This window comes from Microtus pennsylvanicus, chromosome 3 (assembly GCF_037038515.1).
Source record: "Microtus pennsylvanicus isolate mMicPen1 chromosome 3, mMicPen1.hap1, whole genome shotgun sequence".
Taxonomy (NCBI): Eukaryota; Metazoa; Chordata; class Mammalia; order Rodentia; family Cricetidae; genus Microtus; species Microtus pennsylvanicus.
In genome coordinates, this window is record NC_134581.1 from 25,986,077 (window position 1) to 26,008,914 (window position 22,838).

A 22,838-nucleotide genomic window follows, 5' to 3' on the forward strand; every position below is an offset into this window, starting at 1 on the left:
ACAGTTCTTTGAATTCTGTTGATATTTTCATTAAGCAATCCATCAACTCAGTTAGGCTCGGGCTAGTAGCTGTGTTCTGCCTGTCATGGAGTCAGTTCAACCCACTTCCTGGGGCCTGAAGCCCACTTCCCACCCGCCAAATGTCCAAGTGCCAGCAGCAGCCATGAGCTGGGGGTCCTCCCCCCTTGGATGTTTTCCTCAGACCTCCCCACCAGGTATCCTATTTGCCTTTCATATCTGTGGCCCTGCTCATCACCTGGGACAAGGGGTCAAGTCAGAACAGTGCCTAATGCTTTCACTTCATAGTAGAAAACAAAATGTTTGTTTCCTTTTAAAGATTTGAGTACAAAAATCCTGTCATCAATGAGAAGGACTAATAAATCCATAGGAACTAATAATGCACGCAGTTGTAGCTCAAGGCAGGTAAATCCACAGCAGCCGGAAGAGGAAATACCAGGACAGAAACTGGGTCCAACGCTCTTCCTTTCCCACCCTGCTAAACCATTTTGCAGATTTATGATGCTGTGGGGAAATGGTCCATGTGTTAGTTTTTACTCATCCACATCACACAAAATTCCCCAGATCCCTTGTTAGCTTCTGACCTTGTATCAGTTAAGCCATGCAATATATGACCCTGTTGTTCTAGTTAGAAATGGAGCAATCAAAATACCATCAGAGTATGACTTGATCTGCAAAGTGTATTTATTTTATTGGCAAACTAATTCTAGTGCAATAGCATTAAACTTACTGGTTTTATAGTTTTTAAAGGAATAATTATAGTGGCTAATTCTGATGGCTCCGTGTGAATTATAAACTAGACTCCTCTGGCTAACGTGCTTGCACCTTAGCTGAGAGCAGTAAAAGCCATTTCTCTACACAGACATCCAATGCCTACAAGTGACCAATATGCTGTTACTTTACTCTTGATGTTATTAAGGCTTTAAAATACTATCCTATCTATACCAGTTCTCTGCAAACCGTCTCGAAGAGGCCATGCTAACTCAAGGCCTGGCAGCGAGCACTTTGGGAACTGTAATTTGGTGTGCTTTTTCTTCCTCTGCAGAAGGTCAAACGGGCCATTATTCTAAGAGGCAGCTTTATCCTAAATGCTATGAACAATGTCAGAAAACTTAACACCAATGTAAAATAATAAGTTTAGTTATTATAGGATGCATCCTTTCTGAGTTTAATTTATTTCTGTGGGAAAATTGACCTTTGATGATGTGAGCTATTAATTATGTATCATAGAGCTGTCCAACTGAATCTTGACCCTAGCCACTGACATAACTGTTTATTTTCTAGTAACTGTAACACAGAGATAAAAAGTAAAAACAAACAAACAAACAAACACCAAACAGGTTGTGGCAATTTGAATGAGAACGAACCTGATTGGCTCAGATACTTGAATACTTGGTGTCCAGTTGGCAGAACTGTTTGGAAATGATTAGGAGGTGTGGGGGAAGTGGGTTCTAGGGGTGGGATTCGAAGTTTCAAAAGGAAGACTTGTGAGGTAAACCAAATTTGTTTTATTTTATAAGCTGTCTTGGGCATGGTGCTTTGTCACAGTGATAGAAAACTAGCTAAGACAAGGGTGAATTAAGATATATTATTGAACTTACAAAATTTACTATTGTATCAACATCTTATTTTATCCCACGTAATTTCACTGCAATAGGGTCTCTCTGTGTATCCCAGGCTAGCCTTCCACAGATGGTCCTCCTGCCTCAGCCTACAGATATGCAACACCTGCTGGATAGTATTCATTAAAAAGTCTTTATCCTTATAAAATATCTCAATTTTGACACTAAATTTTCATCAGAACGATTTGATTGGCATTTTGGTTTTGTATAATTTGTTTTCCAAAAATGTTAATCACATACTTTAAAGTTTCCCACAAGTGAAATATCTGCTCTTAATTTTAAACTTAAAACCAATTGAATAAAATGCAAAATCTATTTCCTTGATTAGAGTAAGCCCATGTTCAGGAGTCAGGTGTGAGGAGTAGCTTCCGTACCTGCGAGAGTGCACACAGAGTGTCCAGTGAGTATCTCTTGAGGAATGCCTCTTCCTGGGCCTCTCTGAGATCCCAGAGATACTGCAGACCAGGAGATGTAAAAAGCCATAGAAAGAGATCTTCTTGGGACTGGAGAGATGGCTCGGGGTAAAGAACACTGCTCTTTCAGAGGACATGCGTTCAATTCCCAGCACTCCCACATGGCACCTCACACCCACCTTCTGCAACTCCAGTCCAGTGGACATGATGCCCCCTTTGGCCTTCTTTGGCACTGCATGTGTGCATCACACAAGTTCATGTAGGAAATTTCAACACCCATACACGTAAACTGAAATAAAAAATAAATCTTACAAGAAAATGATTTGATTCCTCAAGCACAATTCTGAACAGCTCTGTCTGTACTCTAAATCTTCCTCTGTAATTGTCAGTCCTAGAATCTTGAGATCTCACCAGTGCCCGCTGGCCCCAGACACCTCTCGTGATCAGTGATCTTGTTTTATGTTTAGCTTCTGTTCCGGAAACCCAGTTGTCAGCCCCTGGAGGGGAAGATCAGAATCCAGGGCTCTAGGAGCCTCTTGCAGCTGCTAAGACTCCCTCCCATGGGAGAAAGACGCTACCCAAGAGGGTATGAGGAAAATCCAAAAAATAATTAGGGACCTTTATATTTGCATGTAACTTCTCAGCCTCCAAGGTACCTAGGCATCTGCTATTCATTTTCTTAAATGGCAAAGGAGAGCTGAAATAGACAGACTCTAACCACAGTCTTGGTTTAATTCTAGCTTAGCTATTGACCACAAATGGAATCAATCTCTTACAGCAAGACTCCCCACCTTACTCAACATGATCCATTCTGGCTTGACAGCGGAAAAATAATTTTGTGATTGGGTCCCGAGACTACACTTCTTTTTTAAGATACTGATTAGGTTTTAAAATCTTTTGGCAGATAGCAAGAATGCAACCCTTGCAAACCCAGTCGCTATCCTGTTCCATATGATTTCGCGGTTTCGTCTGTTGTCTGTGCCCCGTGACACCTGGCTGGACTGGTACACCCTCCGGATCCCAGGGAGGCAGCCAAAAGCAGAGCAAGCACGCTGCCGCTAAGAGCACGCCGTGAAACTGAAGAAGGGCCTGTGTCTGTTTTGTTGTCGCCTTCTGCCGCCTTCCCGAAGCCAGAGAGTGACAACTGCCTTGGGGATTAAATTAGATTCCCACAAAGCACTGAGCCCAGGTCCTGCCATTACTCGCTAGTTCTTAGCTTAAAAGACAGCAAGCGTTTTAATTATAATGTGGTGTTTGACAGGCGGAAGGCAGTTTTATTGCCCTTACACAGGTGGGAAATGAAGGTGAGGAGGACTGCTTCTGAGGGTCTAAAAATGACAAGTCAGAGTTTGAGACTAGGCTTACCTGCCTCAAGGCATTTCCACAATGCCTTGGAATAGAAGCCCTGAAACATGCTATAGAGACAGACATGCCTGGGACCACAGGGTGAGATTTTGTGTCCACAAAGCGGCTTAGGCTGAAACTCCTTTTCTTCAGCTGCAGCATCCTCTGAGGTAGTTCCATGACACAAGGCGGCCACGTCTGGAAATATTTGAGATGAGATGAACTCCTTCTCACCTGTGATCCTAGAGTACACATGCACACACACACACACACACACACACACGCAGTGCTGATGCTTGGCTGTAGGCACTGCAGGAAAGCCTTGCCTGCCTATCTGCCTCCTCTGTCTGAGACTTCTATTTCTTCCAAGCCTCTTATCTCCAGCCAGGCAGGTCAACACACAGAAATGGAGGCTGTTCCCACTACATTCCTAAGGCCCTGCCCCACAGTGAACACCTAACAGATGTGAGCAGCCATGATCTCTAGGAATCGTTACCACTCGTTCCTGTCAGGCTGCGTTCTTTTTACCCGAGAATGGTTTCTCGTAAGATTATGCACTGGAAGCCCTTCAACTACAGAATCGCTGGACGCGAGGCAGACCAAATGATCACTCAACCTCCACTCAGGTGTGGCTTGATCTAATAATGGCCGTCTGAGCTGTGGGACCCTTCCATGTCTCCAGAATACATAGAAGCTGTTGCGTCCTTTACGTATTCAACAGACGCTGCTAAGGAGGGAAAATGCCCTGTCTTCAGTTTCTCTGAAATGTGTAGCTGTGCTATGTGATGCTTCCCCCCCCAAAAAAAAGAGAGAGAAAAAAGAGGGTGTGGCTTCGATCTCAGCACAAAACTTTAGGAAATGTCTTTTCAAATCAAAGAATATATTTTTGCTTTGCTTAGTTCTAAGCAGAAAGAGAGCTATAATCTGTGGCAACCAACCACCTGCTCTGTTCTGGCTTCTACTGGGAATTGAGGCAAGGTGACAGTGTGCATCTAATCTAAGTGCCTGCAGGCCAGAAGGCAGAATTTTCTGTAATTGTACTAAAAAGCCGAGTAACCTTCATACTTCCCCAGATGCACACTGAGTATGGCATTGTAGCCTCAGCCTCGTGGGACTTTCAAGATTAGGCACGATTGGTACTCCCATCTTTAAGGAAAAGTAACCTAGGAAGCACTCAAGGTCATAGAGCAAGGGAGAGCAGAGAAAGGACCCAGTGCCTGGTGTGTCTAAACAACTCCCTCCCCTCTCCCCAACCACAGTGACAACCCCACACAGCTTCCCTTTTAACTTTCTACTCCTGGGTGATCATAAATTTTTAATCTGAAGAAGAGGGGCTTCAAGTCAATTTGTTTGAGTATAAGCTTATTCCTAAGTACAGCTCTAACTTGATATTCTGAGCATGATTTCCCAGGATGTAATTAGCATCTGTCCTTTCCCGTTGTATTATGCTCACAGTGACTATAAAAGTATACTCGAAAGCCTGCGCTCAGCCCTGGGATTGTGCAGTCAGTGCCAACTGAGTGCCAAGTGGGTGCTAGGGAGGACAGAGTGTATAGCTGACAGCCGGTGGTCCAGTCCGGAGGAGGAGGGCCCCAAGACCCATCTTTCCCTCTACTGCAAGTCTCGCCCTGGACAGATGTTCGCTCTACGACTCTCATCGTGTTTGTAGTGCGGTTTCTGAAGGGACGGTGCAGCCACTAGGATGGGATGGTTCTGGGAGATGCAGGAATGGTTGAGTCTGCTCGGGAAAAACATATTCAGTTCCCCTAACTGTATCCAAAAACACCAGACACTCTGATAAGCAAAAATAGTTAAACAAATCCAACTCCACTCCGAGCTCCCCCTCCCCTATGGAGCAGTACTGATGCCATGTAACTTCCAAGGTACTGTCACTGGCTGGTGACATTTGGGCAGGGGAGGGGGATGTATGAGTTACAGCCAATTGCTGCAAGATGCTTTCCCTTGAAAGATTGTTTTGATGACATGTACGACATACACTGGAATTATTTCTGATGGCTAAATGAGCTGCCCATTCACTCTCTTTGGTTTTCAAGCAGAAAGAGGGACTTCACCGGAAGGCTGTACGTTTTGTTTAATATAATGACAGAGGTCACAGAAAGCATTGACACTTCCTCCGGGTCAGACATGAAATGTTTTGCATATATCAAGTCACTTAACCCTCCAACAACCCTGAGAGGTCACTACCACTAATTGGGACCTCGCGTTGGAGATGAGGAAGCAAGCAGAGAAAAAGTGATGCGTGCAGGACCACAAAAACAATCAGCCACAGCGCTAAGGCTTCAACCCAGCCTGGCTGGCCCTCGATTTACAGGAAGCAGAATGGTGTTTCTTTACCCCAGCACTTTACTGTATAGATAGAAAATTCTGCCTGGACATTTCTACAGTGACCCACATGTGAGAGGCAAACAAACACGTCTGCGAGTTCTCTGCAGGGCTTGGGGTCATAGTTGCACACCAGGAGCAGGCTTTAACCCCACGAACTATGTGACAGCCACATCTGGGAAATGGGAAGAACAGCAGTTCCCAGGAGTTTTGTTCTCGTGACCTCTTTATGTTCTCAAACACTAGTTAGTGCCCTCAAGCACTTTTCTTTGTGTGGGTCGTTCATCAATATTTATTTAATTAGAAACCAAACCTGAGACACTTTCAAATGTGCAGTTCTTCGTGTAAAACAGCAATAATAAACTCATTGCAGGTTGCCATAAATAACAAGATTTGACAAATATATTTTCCAATGCAAATTTATAATAAAAAGCCTTGCCAACGTTTTTGCAATCTAATGTCTAGCTCAATAGAAGTATCTAGAACCTTCGGTCTGGTGCTGCCTTCCATGTACACTGTTCTTTCAAGCTGGAATAGGTGAAGAAAATATGACAATTAGAAAATTGTGAATTATGCAGCAAGGAAGGGGGAAGAACTTTAATAATCTTTTTTGTGATAATAGCAGATATTCTTGTTTACATACATCTGAAGTCCTTTTGTAGTTTCTTAAGAGACAAATATAGAAAGTGAAAGTAAATTGATGTACTTATTATACAAGGTATCATTGTCCATACAGGATGCTACAACAAAATACCACAGACTGGAATTTTAAAAACTGTAGAAATTTATTTCTCACAGCTATGGAGGTTGGTAAGTCTAATAAGATAAAAACGCTGGAAAACTTGCTGTCTTCCGAGGGACTGTTTCTTCCTAAGTGGTACCTTCTCACTGTGAGTGAGAGAATAGCAGAAGAGGCAGGAAGTCTCCCTGGAGTTTATCTGTAAAGGCAAGTCTTTGTACTACGGGCAAAGCCAGTGTTCAGCTTGCAGACATTCCCTCCAGAATCTTACACAAGACCTGAAGACACAACCGGAACAATTGACTCCCAAAGACATCCCCTTCTAAGGTGATTATTCTGAGGGTTGGGTTTCTAATAAGAAATTAGAGAAACCCAGGCACTCAGCCAGTGCACACTGTTACATTAAAAGCCATAGGTCTGAGCCAGGCGACAGGGGTGCACGCCTTTAATACCAGAGCTCGGGAGGCACAGGCGGGTGGATCTCTAAGTTAGAGGCCAGCCTTGTCTACAGAGCAAGTTCCAGGACAGCCAGGGATGTTAGACAGAGAAGTCCTGTCTTGAAAAACAAACAAAAGAAGACAAAACAAACAACAAAAAGTCATTGATCTCTCTTGTACTTTGAATTTTTACCATGTATAACCATGTGATATTCTGCATTGGTCATTTATAGACAGCATATATCCTGTTAAATGGGAATTTTTCAAAATTGGAAGCCTTTCATTATGAGGTATCACAAGGTCACATCGGTTATCACTGCCCATGATTGTTAAGCTCACTATAGCAGACACAAGTTTTCCAAAACCAAAAGCTCAAATTTTAACATCGCCAACAAACACTTCCATTTCATGGACCCTGTGTGTCCGTCTACCATCCTTTCAAATGAAAAAAGACCTCTGAAAAGTCCCTGCCGAGCTCGCAACTTCCCTTCCTCGCCGCTTTTCAGACATCACACCTGCTGTGCCAGGGATGCAACCGTTCTTTCAGTTTCCTCACACACAACACCAAAGGACATGAAGTCGTGTGCTGGTATATGCTTGCAATGCCGGAACTCAGAAGGCAGAGAATCACACATTATCTTAGCCTGGGCAGTATGATGAGACCCTGTCTCAAAACAACAGGACCAAGAAGAAAGTATGAACCCGAGGGTTTAGACGAACAAATTCAATAAAATCGATATCATTTACTGAGGAACTAAAGTCATTCTCTGCTGATATTAACTTCGTTTTTTAACTGTGAGGATGCTACGGTGAAAAGGCAGCTAGGCACTACTCAGCCTCCCATGCCTTTATTTGCATTGCTTTTACATCAGCAGCATAAAACTCAGCTTAGTGAAAAGCCAGATAGCATCTTAGTGGTAAGAGGATGTCACCATGCACTTGTGGTACCCTACAAAGAGCCTTGGAATCTCGCCAGACTGCCCTAGAGAAGCTCTGTGCTGGAGCATCCCAGTGACGGGGTAACGAGTGCCATGCATGGACTGATGGGTCTGGGACTAAATGCACACATGTACATTCCATTCCTCATTGTCAAAGTGACCCCGGAGGAGTCCTTTGGCCTCTCCCAGACTCAGTTTCCTCATCTGGAAGATGGAATCCACACAAACCTTTGTTCAAGTATAAGAGTTGTGCTTTCAAAAATATTCTTTGAAAAGCAGTTTAGAGGACCGGAGAGATGGCTCAGCAGTTTAGCACACTCGTTTTTGCAGAGGACCAAATTTGATCCCCCATGCTCACATGACAGCTCACAATCATCTGTAATTCCTGTTTCGGGGATCAGATGCTCTCTTCTGAGTTCTGCGAGTACCAGGCATATGAGCATGCAGACAAAAGAGTCACACGCATAAGATAAATTTAAAAAAAATAAAGAAAATCAATTTAAAAACATTTTTCTCAGAAACTTCTGACAGAGCCAGAGAGATAGCGATACCAATTTCTGCTGAGTCTGGGGAGTGCCTTCCTGCTGAAGAGAAGGCAACAGTGCACCACAGACAGAAGCTTGAGGGGTAGGAGCCAGCACATCCTACCTCGGAACTATGACTGTTCCTTCTGTTCAGGCTCGTGTTTGTGATGAACTGAGTTCATTTACCTTCAGCGACTGTGGGAAGGTTCTGGCACCCAGAGGCTCGGTGATCTCAGCTGATTGCCCCCTGATGCTAACCTGTGTGTGTCAAAAACTGTTTCTGCCACACCGGCTTCCCACACTCACGCACAAAGCATGTTGGAAAGCAAGATTTTGATAGTGATGTTTTTATTTGGAGACCATTCGGTCTGATTTGTTTTTAAGTGCTTCATCCTCCTACAGAAAATCTTTATTAGTAACAAACTCTAGACCAAGGTGACCCAGTATATTAGGTATTGATGCTGAGAGTTAGTACAAGCATCATTATGCCAAAACTCCACCCCGGGTTTTTCTCTTAACTTTTTCTTTCTTTCATTCAATTTGTGGTAATATTTCTAATTGATATAGCCCTAACTATAGAAAAATGAAAAACCTTTTCTATAGCCTTAACTATAGAAAAATGAAAAACCTTTTTCGCTACTAAGTAGCGCCAGTTTGTGTGTATGGTGCCTGTGTGCGTGGTCCATGTACCGCCTGTGCCTGTGTTTGAGCACACGGAGACCAGGGCAGGACACGGAGTTTCTCTATCATTCTCTGCCATTACCTTGGGACAGGGTATCTCACAGGACCAGAGCTCTCAGAATCTGTCTGCACTCCTCAGTGCTGTGTAACAGGTATGAATAGATATTCCTGTCTTTTTACCTGGATGCTAGGGATTCAGACACAGATCCTTATGACAGCAAAACAAACCCTCTTAGTCCCGGAACTATCTCCCCAGCCTCAGCAACATCAGCTTCAAACACAAACATTTAACTGGAGCCCAGTGCCTTTCTGACCACAGAGCCCTGTGTGCTCCCACATCACACACCCAGGAAGCTGGTCCTACAATAGTTTCTTTACTGCCACACTGGACCCCACACTGTTGGACTCACCCTGCCCATTCCTATTGAGTGAAGGTCCCCAAGGCATATTGTCCCTCTGTCTGAAACAAGATGTCGTTCCAGTAGACTTGTAACTCCTCTTTCTCCTCCTGCATTCTCTGCACGGCCTTCACATGCTTAGGCGGGCATACCCTGCATGTCCCGCCTGGTCTGAACTCTGCATCTCTTCTTCAGCGCGCATGTGGTACTTACTTCCTGTTCCTCACATAGGGATGTGGCTATCTGCCGGCGCATTTTCCTGGACTGCAAGTAGCAGTGTGTGGACCATAGCTGGGGCTGTGTTCATCACTGCTTCACTGAGGCCTGGCCCTTAGTTCCTGATAAATATTTACTGCATGAATGGATGGATTCTCTATCAAGAAAATGTTTGTACAACCGGAGCATGCGCATCCAGTAAAGAGGCTTGAGAATTAGTGTGATTTGAGTTCTAAGTTATGCCCCAAAGGGACCAAATTCTCTTTCAGCCTGCATTGGTGAACACTAAGAAGTCACTGAGCTTGTCCCGTTTGTAGTTGGGTCTTCCTGCAACCCCAGGGCTCCTTGATAACACCTGATATTTTAAGGTACCCAAGTCCTTTGTGTTTCAAGTGTAGTGCAAGGGCTTATTTGTTACGATCATCAGTTTTCTGCCACTTTAACAAAATACCTGAAAAAGAACTGGTTTGCTGTGGTTTATTGTGTCAGAGGCTTCAATGCATGGACCTCTGGCACTGTTGCTCTGGGCCCCAGATAAGGCTGTGTGGGCCCTTAGCCCTATTGCCTCAAGTCTGAGGTGAGACTGAGAATCACAGTGGGGGCACCAGGTAGAACAAAGCTGTTTTTATGACAGCCAGGAAGGACAAGAGGAAAAAGAGAAGGTTCCTGCTGACCTGCTGATGACCTGGTGATGGTGGATCCTCAATCCCTCCACCACATTATTGCCACACCTCTGACTGCTGCTACATGGGGAATCAGGCCTGCAATAAATGAGTCTTGGGAGGGTGGGGCCACTTCATATCCAAATTATAACAGTTGGTCCTCCAAAATGCTAGTGTCACTGAATTACACTGAACTAAGCAAGATGGAAATGCATGACCCAAAAGTTTACTTCTCCTGGGTCTCCTCTGTGTCCTTTCCCTCCCCCTCCCTTTTTGCTTCTTAAGGATTGCTGAGTCTTGTGAACTACTTTGGTTGTGATCAGATGTTCCCAGCAGAAAATTACCCTCATCTATTTTGGGTCTAGGTTGGCTCTTCAGAATGAAATGGTCTGATTAGCCTTATAATCATGATGGTGGATGGGCACTTCAGAGAATGCTCTGCAACCAGTTTGAGAACATTGGTAACATTGTCACAGAGGTCCTGATCTTGGGATGGAATCACATGGCACACAAGCTAATTCAGAGCAGGAATTAAACTCAAGGATCAGATAAAACCTGTTCTTCTGCGCTAAAGGCTACAGAGTTACCCATGTCAGAATGGGCCATGCTGAGGCGCCCAGTGAACCTTGGACAGCAGCCGTTAATGGAAGCCTATGTTCCTGTTAGAACCTGCCCCACAACCCATTCTACCCATTACTGTATATCTATATTTGAGAAATAACCAGAAAAGGAGGTAGTGAAAGTGGAATGTTCATAATGAAATTGAAGATCAAAGAAATAATCAGAAAAGCAGAAGCCCACAGGTAATATTGGTATTGATTGAACATCTTAGAAAACATTGTTAGAAAGAGATCAGGGCATGCTGCCTCTATGGAAAATGCAGGACTCAGCTCAGCCATACTTGGATTAGAATATGAATCATTCCCAGAGGCATCCCTGGGGGGCTCTGTAGATATCTTAGTATTCTTCGGAGATAGAGCGGCATAGGAGAAAGCATGTGGGTTTACAAGTCAGCCATACCTGCACTTAATGCCCAAGTTTACCTAGTGACATTGAGCAAGTAACCTTATTATCTTCCTCGTCTCTCTCCTCTTCTCCCTCCTCCTCTTCTCCCCCCTCCTCTTCTCCTTCCTCCTTTTCTTCTCCCTCCTCCATCTTTTCTCCTTCCTCCTCTTCTCCCTCCTCCTACTTCTTTTTGTAATTCATGTAAGTTTGAGTCATGAAGGCCTATAATCTCACATCATTTAGGAGGCTAGGTAGGAGGATTGTAAGTTCCAGACCATCCTGAACTAAATAGTAGGACCCAGGCTTAACAACAGAAGGACAATTGTGATATGTATAAACTTGTATAGAACAGTTGCCTTGTCAGCTTGTCATGAAGGTCAAATAAGATTGCCTAGATACAAAGGTCATTGCCCAAAGCAGGCGTGCAATCAATTACATTATTCCTTTGCCTCGAACTGTCAGCACCTAGCAACAGCTGGAAAGGGTCTGGGCTAGAGTGAGACAAGCCAGTGCCTCTGCCACCCTGAAAGCAAATTCTCCTAGGCACGTCCCCGGCAGTTCACGTGCCTCTCCCTGGTCCAGGCATATACCTAAAGCAATGCCAGACCAAGGGTGAGGCATCTCAGAAAATATGTCCTTCTCCCTGACACCATCCCCTGAACCACCTTACTGATGACACACCTAAAACCCAGAGAAGCACTGTCACTTACCTTAAACCTGTCATTCGTACATAGCACACTTGAAGTTTGAACCCAGATATATTGGTTCCATACTTTAGTAACCTTCAGTTGGGCTTCCCTACCCGTCTCAAGTGCTAGCATACCCCTAAGTGCCATAAGTGGCCTCTGGATAGCTGGGCACCATCCGCTGACGTCTGCAAGTGCTCTCAATACCATAAGAGGACACGTCTCAAATTTTCAGCACATCTCAAAACATTTACTACAGGGCCTGCTTTATAGTCAGAGTTCAAGAAATAAATATTCACAAACAGAGGAGGAAAAGGAGATTCTTGTGATCTTATAATTTTAATGCCGAGAAACAGTTATAATAAACATCAACCCCGCTGAAGGGGCAAAATGCATTAATTTCACAACATGTCTGCTCTTTAAGAAGTTAGCTGTTCAAGCTCCATGGGGAATCTTGGACTCACAGAGACTCACTCCCACTGTTTCAAAAGAGAAAATTGCCAACCCCCACTGTGAGAGAGGGTAGAGAGACATAATGGAGGCTGGAGGAGGGAAGAGAGGGATTCAGCTGCAGCAATATGCTGTGTGTAAACCAGAGTAAAGGACCCAGGAAAGCAATGCTCATGCTTAAGATGAATGAAGGCTCTGGCACAGGTCTGGCAGGACCTAGGACCCTGTTCCTAAGCATCTTCTCATCACCAACGCTGCCAGCCCACGGAACACACTTTCAAGCATTGAAGACATTACCACAAGACAATAGACTAGGCACATCTCTGGCCTTCAATTCTTTCTATCAACGTTCCTTTGTCTTTCAACTGTTAGCAAGTTGCTTAATTCAAGACTGGGCACAAAGCAAGGGAAAATCTTCCAGAGAGGCTAGAAACTGGGAAAAATCACTCCTCATACAAAGACGACATAAGTACCTGCTGGGTGACATCCCCATGCATGTAAAACTTCCATTTTTTTCTTGATGAAATGAACATGTAGGGCTGATCTCTAGAGATCGAGTCTAGAGCATTCTGAGTGTATGGAGGAAAATAGGTAGAAGTGTGGGGCTTGTGAATCTGGCCCAGCAGAGGCACTGTCTTCAGCCTGGAGATTACCGACACTTGTAATCACTATACTCTCTCCTTCTGCAGGGGAAATCTGTGCATTCAAGATCCACGGGCAGGAGCTGCCCTTTGAGGCTGTGGTGCTCAACAAGACATCTGGAGAAGGCCGGCTCCGTGCCAAGAGTCCCATCGACTGTGAGCTACAGAAAGAGTACACGTTCATCATCCAGGCCTATGACTGCGGTGTGGGGCCCCGGGAGGCAGCCTGGAAGAAGTCACACAAGTGAGTTCCATCTCCCCCTTCTGCCCTGGGCTATCCACCTCCATTTATTCTGTTTATAAACTGTTCTTTAAATATATCCATCTAGGGGTCACACCAAAAGTATAGCTAGAAGGTGGTCTAAAATTCCCAGTTCCATTAGCATTACTTTGACTAGGAGCTGGTGATTGGTGGTGGAGGAGGGGGCTGGTGTTATAACCGGTCATATTAGAAAAAGACCCAGATGTGGCCGAGGTGATACTGAGTGCCCACAGAGCATCTGCACAGCTGGTTTCTATACTGGGAATGTTCTACCTGCTTTTCTTCTCCGGAAGGGACTCCAAGGCCACGTCCAAGACCAAGTGAAAGCATTGATCCTCCTAAGCCCAGCCCTCGGCTCATAGCCAGTCTAAAGCTTTCATTTCTGCAAAGCTCTTCATTTCTCTGTCACATATGCCTCAGCATGAGTCAACTCTGCTCTCTCCATGTGGAGTTTGGCTCAGAGCATAGAATAATGGAAGAGTGTCCTGGGGAAGATTCCAGTACAGTCAGGAAAACAAACTCACTGTCCCCACTCTCGAGGCCAAGAGAGGCCCCACAGGTACTTACTGAGTGGGGGGTTGTGTGAATAAATGAAGGGAATGGGGATAAGGGAGAAGATGGCGAGGGGATATGTAGCCTGAATTAGGCAATAGGGAATGATAACGAATGGGGAGGATTCTTTAGGGCAGAGTTGCTCAGCATCAAGGCGAGAGCAGGTAGATGGTTGGTTCCCAGAGGGAGGGAAGACAGAGGTGCTCATGCACCTACTGCCCCGACTGAGAGCCCTGAGGCTTCTGCAGTCACATGACCTTGGATTGGATCAATGTCCCACAACACATGGTATGATTCCTTCTTTACCATCATTTCTCCTTTCTGATTTGTGCTCCAGGGCTGTGGTCCACATCCAGGTGAAGGATGTCAATGAGTTTGCTCCCACCTTCAAAGAGCCAGCCTACAAGGCCATCGTCACAGAGGGCAAGATCTACGACAGCATCCTGCAGGTGGAAGCCATCGATGAGGACTGCTCCCCCCAGTACAGCCAGATCTGCAACTATGAAATTGTCACAACAGATGTGCCTTTTGCCATCGACAGAAACGGTGAGTGTCCTGGGGAAGATTCCAGTACAATCAGGAAAACAAACTCACTCTCGAGCCAAGAGAGGCCCCCACAGGTACTTGACAGTGGTACCTCCCTTGAAACCTTTTATCTAAGCATCATGACCCAATTATGCTCTTGATGATGGTTCATTTATAATTAGAACCTTGCTAAGTCTAAACTACTTTCAGGAAATCCCAGAAACTCAATGAATATGTCTGGAGAACTCATAATTGTACATGTTTATATACAAAATGAAGATGGTTTCTGGAAGAGTTATTTAATTATTATCCAGGTGTGAGCCTCATCATCACCTTGGCCACATCTGGGTCCCTTTCGATATTATCAGTTATAACATGAGCCCCAGCTCCCCCAGTCACCACCACAACAACCTGCTTTCTGCATCCAGGCAAAGCGATACTAACAGAATTGGGAATTTAAAACCACCTCCCAACCATAACTTTGCTAAGGAATCTTTAAAATTCTTGCCAACCTCCCCTTTGAGAATTTCAACCATAGCAGAGCCTTCCTCCCAGCTTGAATTGCACTGAAAATGGTTCCTTAAAAACCATTTGGATATTTCCCATCACCATTAATATGAATCTTATTATAGCGTACACACAGCCAGAGGTCCAATCAACTCAATCCACTTGGACTATAACTTGATTGTAATGAAATGGTACTATTTCTCAAGTGCATAGTCAGATGCAGTGTGAATTGCGTGGGTATCTATAGATTATCCCCACTTTCTTTCAGATATCCTTTAAGTAGCACAGAAGGATGCAAAAGTTGCAAGACCTGCATTATTCTGTAACCAAGTGATAGGTTTCATGATGGGCTCAGAATGGAGCTAGAACAGAACTCAAGATAGGCAGGTCCGCCCTCATGGAGCTCATCAAGCAACGAGGGAGGAAAAACGAAAGAGAATCAAGGGGGCATGAAGAGTGGAATTATGTATAAAGCATGCTGGGACCTAGAGTGAAACTGTAAATTAGACTTGAGAATCTCACTCGTCAACAGCTACAGGGGGAAACAAATTAGCCATGTATGTGCTCCTGGCTCTTCTGGAATGCTTCATGGTATTGAGACCTGAAGGCAGCTTGCTCTGTGGTATAATCTGCATCCCAAGAACAATACCAGAGTCCATAGAGGAAGGGAACACCTTCATCTCCGCTTTCAAGGAACTTACCAGATGACCTATTTGACTGTAATGACAGAAGGCTAAAAGCCATGGGACTAGGAGCTCCACATCTGGACATCGTTAAGTGCTCATTGTGCGAGGCAGGAGAATGGTGCATAGGAAAAAGAAGATAGGAATACTAGAGTGAAGATAAGTTCTGTTTGTAACATCTTCCAGAACCACTCCCTCCAGCAAGCCAAGCCTTGTGAAAGGCTGGCCTGTACCCATCACACGCTCTAGGCTTCTACTCCCCCGTCATCATGTGGCAGTCTGTTCCCATAAAAGCTTTGGAATCTGGGACCTGACAAGCATGGTAAATAGCGAGACAGCCGAGTGGCGACATCTGTGATTAGTGGTCAAGCTCCGCTTGGCCTCCTGGTCCTGGCTCTCAAGAGCTCCCGAGGAAGGGTGAGATGAACATTCTTTCATCTCAGGGTAAACTGCCCCAGTCATGAGGATAATTACTCACCTTGATGAGCCATTTTGCTAACATATGCCAATTTCTTTCCCTGGCTGTCTCATTAAAAGTGAGCAATGGGCCTTTGCCAGACCTGAGCCTCCAATTTTGGTTTACAATGTAAGATGGTGAGGAGAGTTGGCTCTCCTAGGGTATGCGGGCTTCCAGCTGAGAAGCTTACAAAAGCTGCTCTCAAGTAATGAAGACAGGACCTAGGCAGCTCCCATTCTCACGAGCCTCCCAGTGGGCTCTTCACCATCATGTCCACGGCAACCTTCTTAGCTTCTTGAAGTTCTTTGCATATGAGCATGCCGGGGAAAGTGCTGCTGAATCTCAGGTGCCTTCCTTGGCCACGAAGTTCTCCACAATCTTCATCCCACAGCTAAAGTAGATGTTCCTGGTTCTTCAACTTGCCAGGCTCTTTGCCTATGGGTGGGGTGGAGGGCGGTGAGATACAGTGACCGGCCAGAAGGGTGAAAGACCCCAGATGGAGTCTGAATGATCTCCTGTACCTACACACCCAACCTCTTTCACCTGTAACCCCTTGACCTCCTTGGCAGTATCAGTTCCAAACTCATTGTGGGGTTCTGCAGCCGTGGGTGGGGGTGCTGAGAGTCCTCACTGCGTAAGCAGTGCTGAGACCTGCTGCTGTCCATGGTCATTAGACATTTGTTCCTGTGACTGCTGTTTAGTTACTCCCCATGAAATCTGGACTGAGATGACGATCATATAACTATTAAGTTTTTGCCACCGTCTTGGAAAGTTCTAGATCTATATCCGGTGGTATACAGGCTCCATCTGCTAGCTCTAGGCCAGCCTCTCTGGGATAAGCAGAACCTGGATCCCTAGTTTCATTAGACAAGTAGAGAAATTGAGCCCTAAGGCAGGGAGACTTTCCTAATACATTGTCATACGGTTGGCACTTGGGACTTCCCACTACAAACCTCTTCCTCGGTGATAATAGAAAGGAATAAATGGCGTAGGAGTTTAGGTTCATAAACGCAGGGAGGGGTAAGTTCAGCAAGAGGCAAGGAAGGGAGTCCCAGGTTTCTTTCCCTCTCCCAAACAAAGAACAAGTTCAAAGCCATGCACAAACGAAAGAAGCTAGTCTAGGACAACTTGAGACTGAATTAAGAAATTACAAGACAAGCCAGGCGGTGGTGGCGCACGCCTTTAATCCCAGCACTCGGGAGGCAGAGGCAGGCGGATCTCTGTGAGTTCGAGACCAGCCTGGTCTACAGAGCTAGTTCCAGGACAGGCTCCAAAACCACAGAGAAACCCTGTCTCGAAAAACCAAAAAAAAAAAGAAAAGAAAGAAATTACAAGACAATAAAAGAAATATTGAGAATAACTTCTCAAAAATTGGGTAATAACACCAGTGTCATTTTACCAGCATTATCCCATCCCCCAGATTGGCAATGGCCAGCACAGGAATTCCCTCGCTCACAAATTCCTCTCACAGTAAAAAGGTAGAGCATGCTCAACAGCCAGCTTCCCCAGACTTTCAGAACAGTTCCCACATGACTTATCTTAGCCTCATTCCGACCCAGATCACTGGGGAGGCCAATATGACCAAGATATAGGGCAACATCTGGAAACAAATTAGATGGTCAGGGCTCTCAGTATCAGCCGTATAGCAGAAATCGCCATGGTCTCCAGTGGCCTTCTCTGGAGAGAACACCAGCAGCCTTCACAGGGCACCTCCACCACCCTCTTGGTCACTTCTGCACAGCCCCTGTAGATATCATTACCGTGCACCCTGCAGTGTTGGGCCTGGTGGATCACAGCACCACCCACCTTTTGTTGATAGGAATCCAACAAAAGCCCAGAAGAAATAGACCCCACCTCTTTACCACTAAGGAATAAGGAACCCATCGTTTTCCACTTTTTCAGCCTCCAGGCGTTTGGGCCACTACTCCTCTTCTTCCCCTCTTGAGGATTCATCCTCCAGGGGCACCCAACCAGACCCCAGTGCATCCAGTAACTCACAAACAAACGACCTGTGTACCCACTACAAGCGTAGGCTGACCACGGCATATGTACTTGTAACTAATCCATTGGCCATGCTCCCACGGGCAGCTAGCCTCAATTCCTGTTATCAGGGTCCCTCAGCTAAGCATGCACCTGCAGCCATCTCATGTTGTCATGTGCCTTTCTAACAGCTCTAACACTCATCACGAAACCCTACAGTCATGTTCACTCTTACGTCTGGCCCCCTAGCCGTAAGTATGTGCATTGTCAGCTCTGATGCCTCTCTCTATAGATGTCTATGAGGCCACTAACTCTGTCCTTGATACTGACGGGCTCTTGTGCTCACAGTCAACCCTTGTAGCTACACAGATGTACACAACCAACCCCAGCTTCAGCACTCCATCACTTTCAGCAACACTGTGTGTGCGTTCATAAATAGTTCCTGCATTTACCTGCATTTGTACTAGCAATTCAAGCCCTATTGCTGCTGTATATAGAAAATTAGCCTAATCTCTGTAGCTGGCTCCCATGAACCAAATGTGTACACAAAGCCAGTCTTTATATGTACACATTACCAGCCTTATGCTTGTAAACACACACTATTCGTAGATCCACAGTTGGCCCTGCCCCATCCTTGTCACCATGTACATTCTTGCATCCAGTTAGATGCTCAACAATGGTCTCAAAATCTGCTGTGTCAGGTTCTTGTCACAGCTACCACTGAGGATACCAAGATGCCCCCTTTGCCACCATATTCCTTGCTGCACTAAGGGCCACATGTTAAGGATGTTGGAAACCCCAAATTTCTGAGCCAAGACAACATGTTCTTCCTTTCACCCGCGGAACTACCTGCTGAATACTATGCATGGTCCCACAGTTTCTCCTCAACTCACACAGGGAAGGCATTTGATTTCTGAGACCATTCCCAAAAGTCGCGAAAAGATGGCCATTTCTATAAATGCACAGGCAACACTGAAGACTGCAAAAGTCATCCCTACCACCCACATGTAATTTCATGTGGGCATCCAGGGGAACTGATGCCCTCTTCACAAGCATGCATGTGGTACATGCAGACAAAACATACACTGAGATAAAAGAGAAAATAATTTAAAGTCTTAAAAATACTTACAGTCTGGGGGAGAATAAAGTAATATATTGAAAGAGATAAAACAACAATAACAAAACCTCTGCCAACAAAGAATGCTTTACCTGGCAAAGTCACCCTTAAAAAACAAGAGAGATGACTTTCCAAAATGAGCAAGAATAAAGACAGTTCATTACCACTAGACTCCTCTTACAAGAAATGATAAGTCACTCCTTGAGATGAAGCAAGACTAGACCATTTAATAATATCAAAACACGAAAGTCTTTGGTACCAGTAAGTACATATGGAATTTACAATATTCTGATAGTAGGTAAATTGTTTACAAGTATATTTTAAAGACAAAAATATTAGGAATGAGTGCAGCTAAGATAATATACCAATAAATACAAAAGCAGATAAACTGTGACATCCAAAACACACATTTGAAGAGAGGTGGTGAGAGCTTTCACTGAAGTTAGGTTGCTGTCAGCTTTAAAAAGACCAGTATAACTATAAGACATTTCATGCAAGCCTCACGGTAACCACAAAGCAAATCTTTGTCAGTGCACAAAAGGGAAAGCAATAAAAATAAATTGCTATAGAAAAACATCAAGTCACAAAAAAAGCAAAGGAGGAGATGAACAGAATCAAGATCTAGGTCTAGAAAACAACTGGAAAGTAATTTAAAATAGCAATATTAAGTCCTGATATACCAATAATTACTTTAAATGTAAATGGACTAAGTTCACCAATCAAAATTCACAGAATGCTTAAATGATTAAAACATAGTCTTTTGTATCAAGAAACAAAGGGGACAATATCTAATGATAAAGTCAATTTATCAATAGACTAAAACAATTGTTAAAAAACACATGCATACAGCATCAAAACATCTAAATATACAAAGCTCACAGAGCTAAAAGAAAACTTAGGCAATAATACAATAGTAGTGGGAGTCTTTAGTACCCACTTTTAGAAATGGACATATCATCTGGACAGAAAATCAATAGGAGAGCATTACACTTAAATTATACTTTAAAGCCCAAAATACACAATTCCTTAAAGGCAGCAGAAAACAAAGCACAGAGGAGATATATTCAGGATCAATAATTTTGGAGTCCAAAACCAGCCTTAAATTTAAGAATAAAATTACACATATTTTCTAACCACAACTGTATGAAACTAGAGAATAATAACAGTAGGAAAGCAAAAGATGAAAATTCACAAATAGGTGGAAATCATGTAACATTCACCGGACGAACCAGTGGATCGCGGAAGTTACCAAAAGGGAAGCCAAATGGTACCTGGAGCTAGATGAGAAGGGAAGTGTAACACACCCAAACTTAAGCTGCTGAAAAGCAGTTCTAAGAAGGCGATTTATGCTGATAAAAATCAGGTTTGAAAAGACCAAAAATTTAAATAACTTGATACTATACCTCATGGAATTATAAAAAGAATAAAGAAAGTCCAAAATTAGCATAAGGGTCAATTAACCATGATCAGAATAGAAATAAATGGAACAAAAACTAGACAAACAGTAGAAAATAAATCAGTGAAGGCGATTTTTCAAAGATAAAAATGACAAACATTTAGCTATACCAGAGAGATGAAAAAGGAAACAAGAAAATAAATATTGCAGAAATACAAAGAAAGTAAAAAAAATTGCTAAAAATGATTACACACCAACCAACTGAATAACCTAGAAGAAATAGATTCATTCTTAGGAGCATATAGGCTGGCTAAGTAAAATGTGTAACAAGATTAACAGTAATTTAAAAATGTGGTTTTCTACCCTCTATAAGTCTAGAACTTTAGGGTTTCACAGCAGCCATCTAACAACTAGAGCCAATCAGTCTCAAACTCTCCTTACAAAGTTAAAGAGGAGAAAGTATCTCCCAACCTATTTTAAAGCCTGATATTGCCTCTATACAAGCTCAGATAAGGATAGTACAATAAAGGAAAAGTAGGCACTGGGATTACAGGAGTGTAGAAACAAAAATAATCCTCAACAATAGTAGCATGAGGCCTGGACGGCTTTTCCTGCTGTGATCTGATGAGAGCGACTTACTGGAGAAAGGGTTAAATCTGGCTCACAGTTCAAGCACAACCTATGCTGGTGGACAAGACATCTGGCAACTGCTGTGTAATGGTGTTGATCTCCTTAGCAGCTCTTTACAGCTACCTTGTTGGTACTCTCCTAGTCTGGACCGCAAAGCTTGCTTGAACACCTTTCCTCTGCCAAACAGGTTGTCTTCATCTTCACATAACTTCTCATGAGGCAGCAGAAAGAAGCCAGATTTTGCAACCAAGTATACAAATCGATCCTAGCTCAGCTCCCAATAGAGCCCTTGTTCCCCTTTCTGAAACCTATGACCAGACCTCCACTATCCATGTTTCTTCCTGCATTGTATTTTAGCTCCCACACACACACCAGAGAGTCCCATTACGCTCATTTTATAATAGTCAAGGTATTTTAAAACCCAGAATTCCAAAGTGTTTCAAATTCCTCCCTCAAACCAAAAGCCTAAGAATCTCATGGTCAAGTTAATCACAGCAAGTTCCACTTCCCAATACCAAACTGCCTTAGCCACTTTCTCATCCCTGTGGCAAGACACCTTGACAGAGGCAAGTTAAGGGAGAAAGAACTTATTTTGGGGCATACTCCCATGGGTTTGTCTTAGTCAGTGTTCTGTTGCTGTGAAGAGACACCATGCCCACAGCAACTCTTATAAAGGCAAACATTTAATTGGGGCTGGCTTACAGTTTCAGAGCTTCAGTCACTCATGAAGCAGGGAGTTAACAGGAAATAGAATTGGGTTATAAAGCCTTAAGGTTCACTCCCAATAACCCTCTTCTTCCAGTGAGGCCCTGCCTCCTAAAAATTCTGCAACCTTTCCAAATCGCATCCATCAGTTAGGAACTAAGTGATTAAACACATGAATCCATGGGGCACAGTTCACATTCAAACTACAACACATACTAAATTCAATAATATATTAAAAAGATCATACACCATGATCAAGTAAAACTTATTCTTTGGGCTATAAGGAAGTTTCATCACATACAAATGAAATGATATAATATATCATATTACAAATACAGGACAAAAAATATATGACCATCTGATTAGATACAGAAAATGCATTTGACAAAATTCAATATTTTTCTATGATAAAACAAAAACTTCTTTGCAAGCCAAGAGGATAGGCAACAGAATAGGAAAAAACAGTTAACTAAAAATAATTTTACAGTAAATAAAGTAATAGACAAAGCAAAACAGCAGCCTACAGGATAAAGAGAATATTTATAAGCCATATGTACAATAATGAGTTGTGCAAGACATATACAAGATGCATAAAGCTCATTAGGGAAGCAAGTGCCAAGCACCTGCATAGACGTCCTCACAAAGAAAACATCTAAATACCAAGAAGGTATAAGGAAAGGTATTTAGTGTCATCAACCGTAAGTGAAACACTAATTAAAACCTCAATGAGATGTCACCCTTCAACAGTTATCATTACCTTTATCAAAAAGCCAAGAGATTCAGATCACGATGTTATATAAGGTGGTTGAGGAAAAGGAAGACCTTGTATACCTTTGGTTGGGAAACAAATTTGTACCGCCATTCATTACAGAAAACAAAAACTAAAAGTAGAATTACTGTATAATCT

General features: G+C 43.7%; 1 protein-coding gene across 2 annotated transcripts in view; it reads left to right on the forward strand.

Annotated features, from left to right (window-relative positions):
• Positions 1–22,838, forward strand: part of Clstn2 (calsyntenin 2) — a 558,760-nt gene that overhangs the window by 409,986 nt on the left and 125,936 nt on the right. For both annotated transcript variants that reach the window (XM_075964915.1, XM_075964916.1), the window contains exons 3-4: positions 13,166–13,361; positions 14,269–14,477. In XM_075964915.1, the coding sequence (XP_075821030.1) occupies positions 13,166–13,361; positions 14,269–14,477 (405 nt within the window). The remainder of the gene's footprint in view (positions 1–13,165; positions 13,362–14,268; positions 14,478–22,838) is intronic.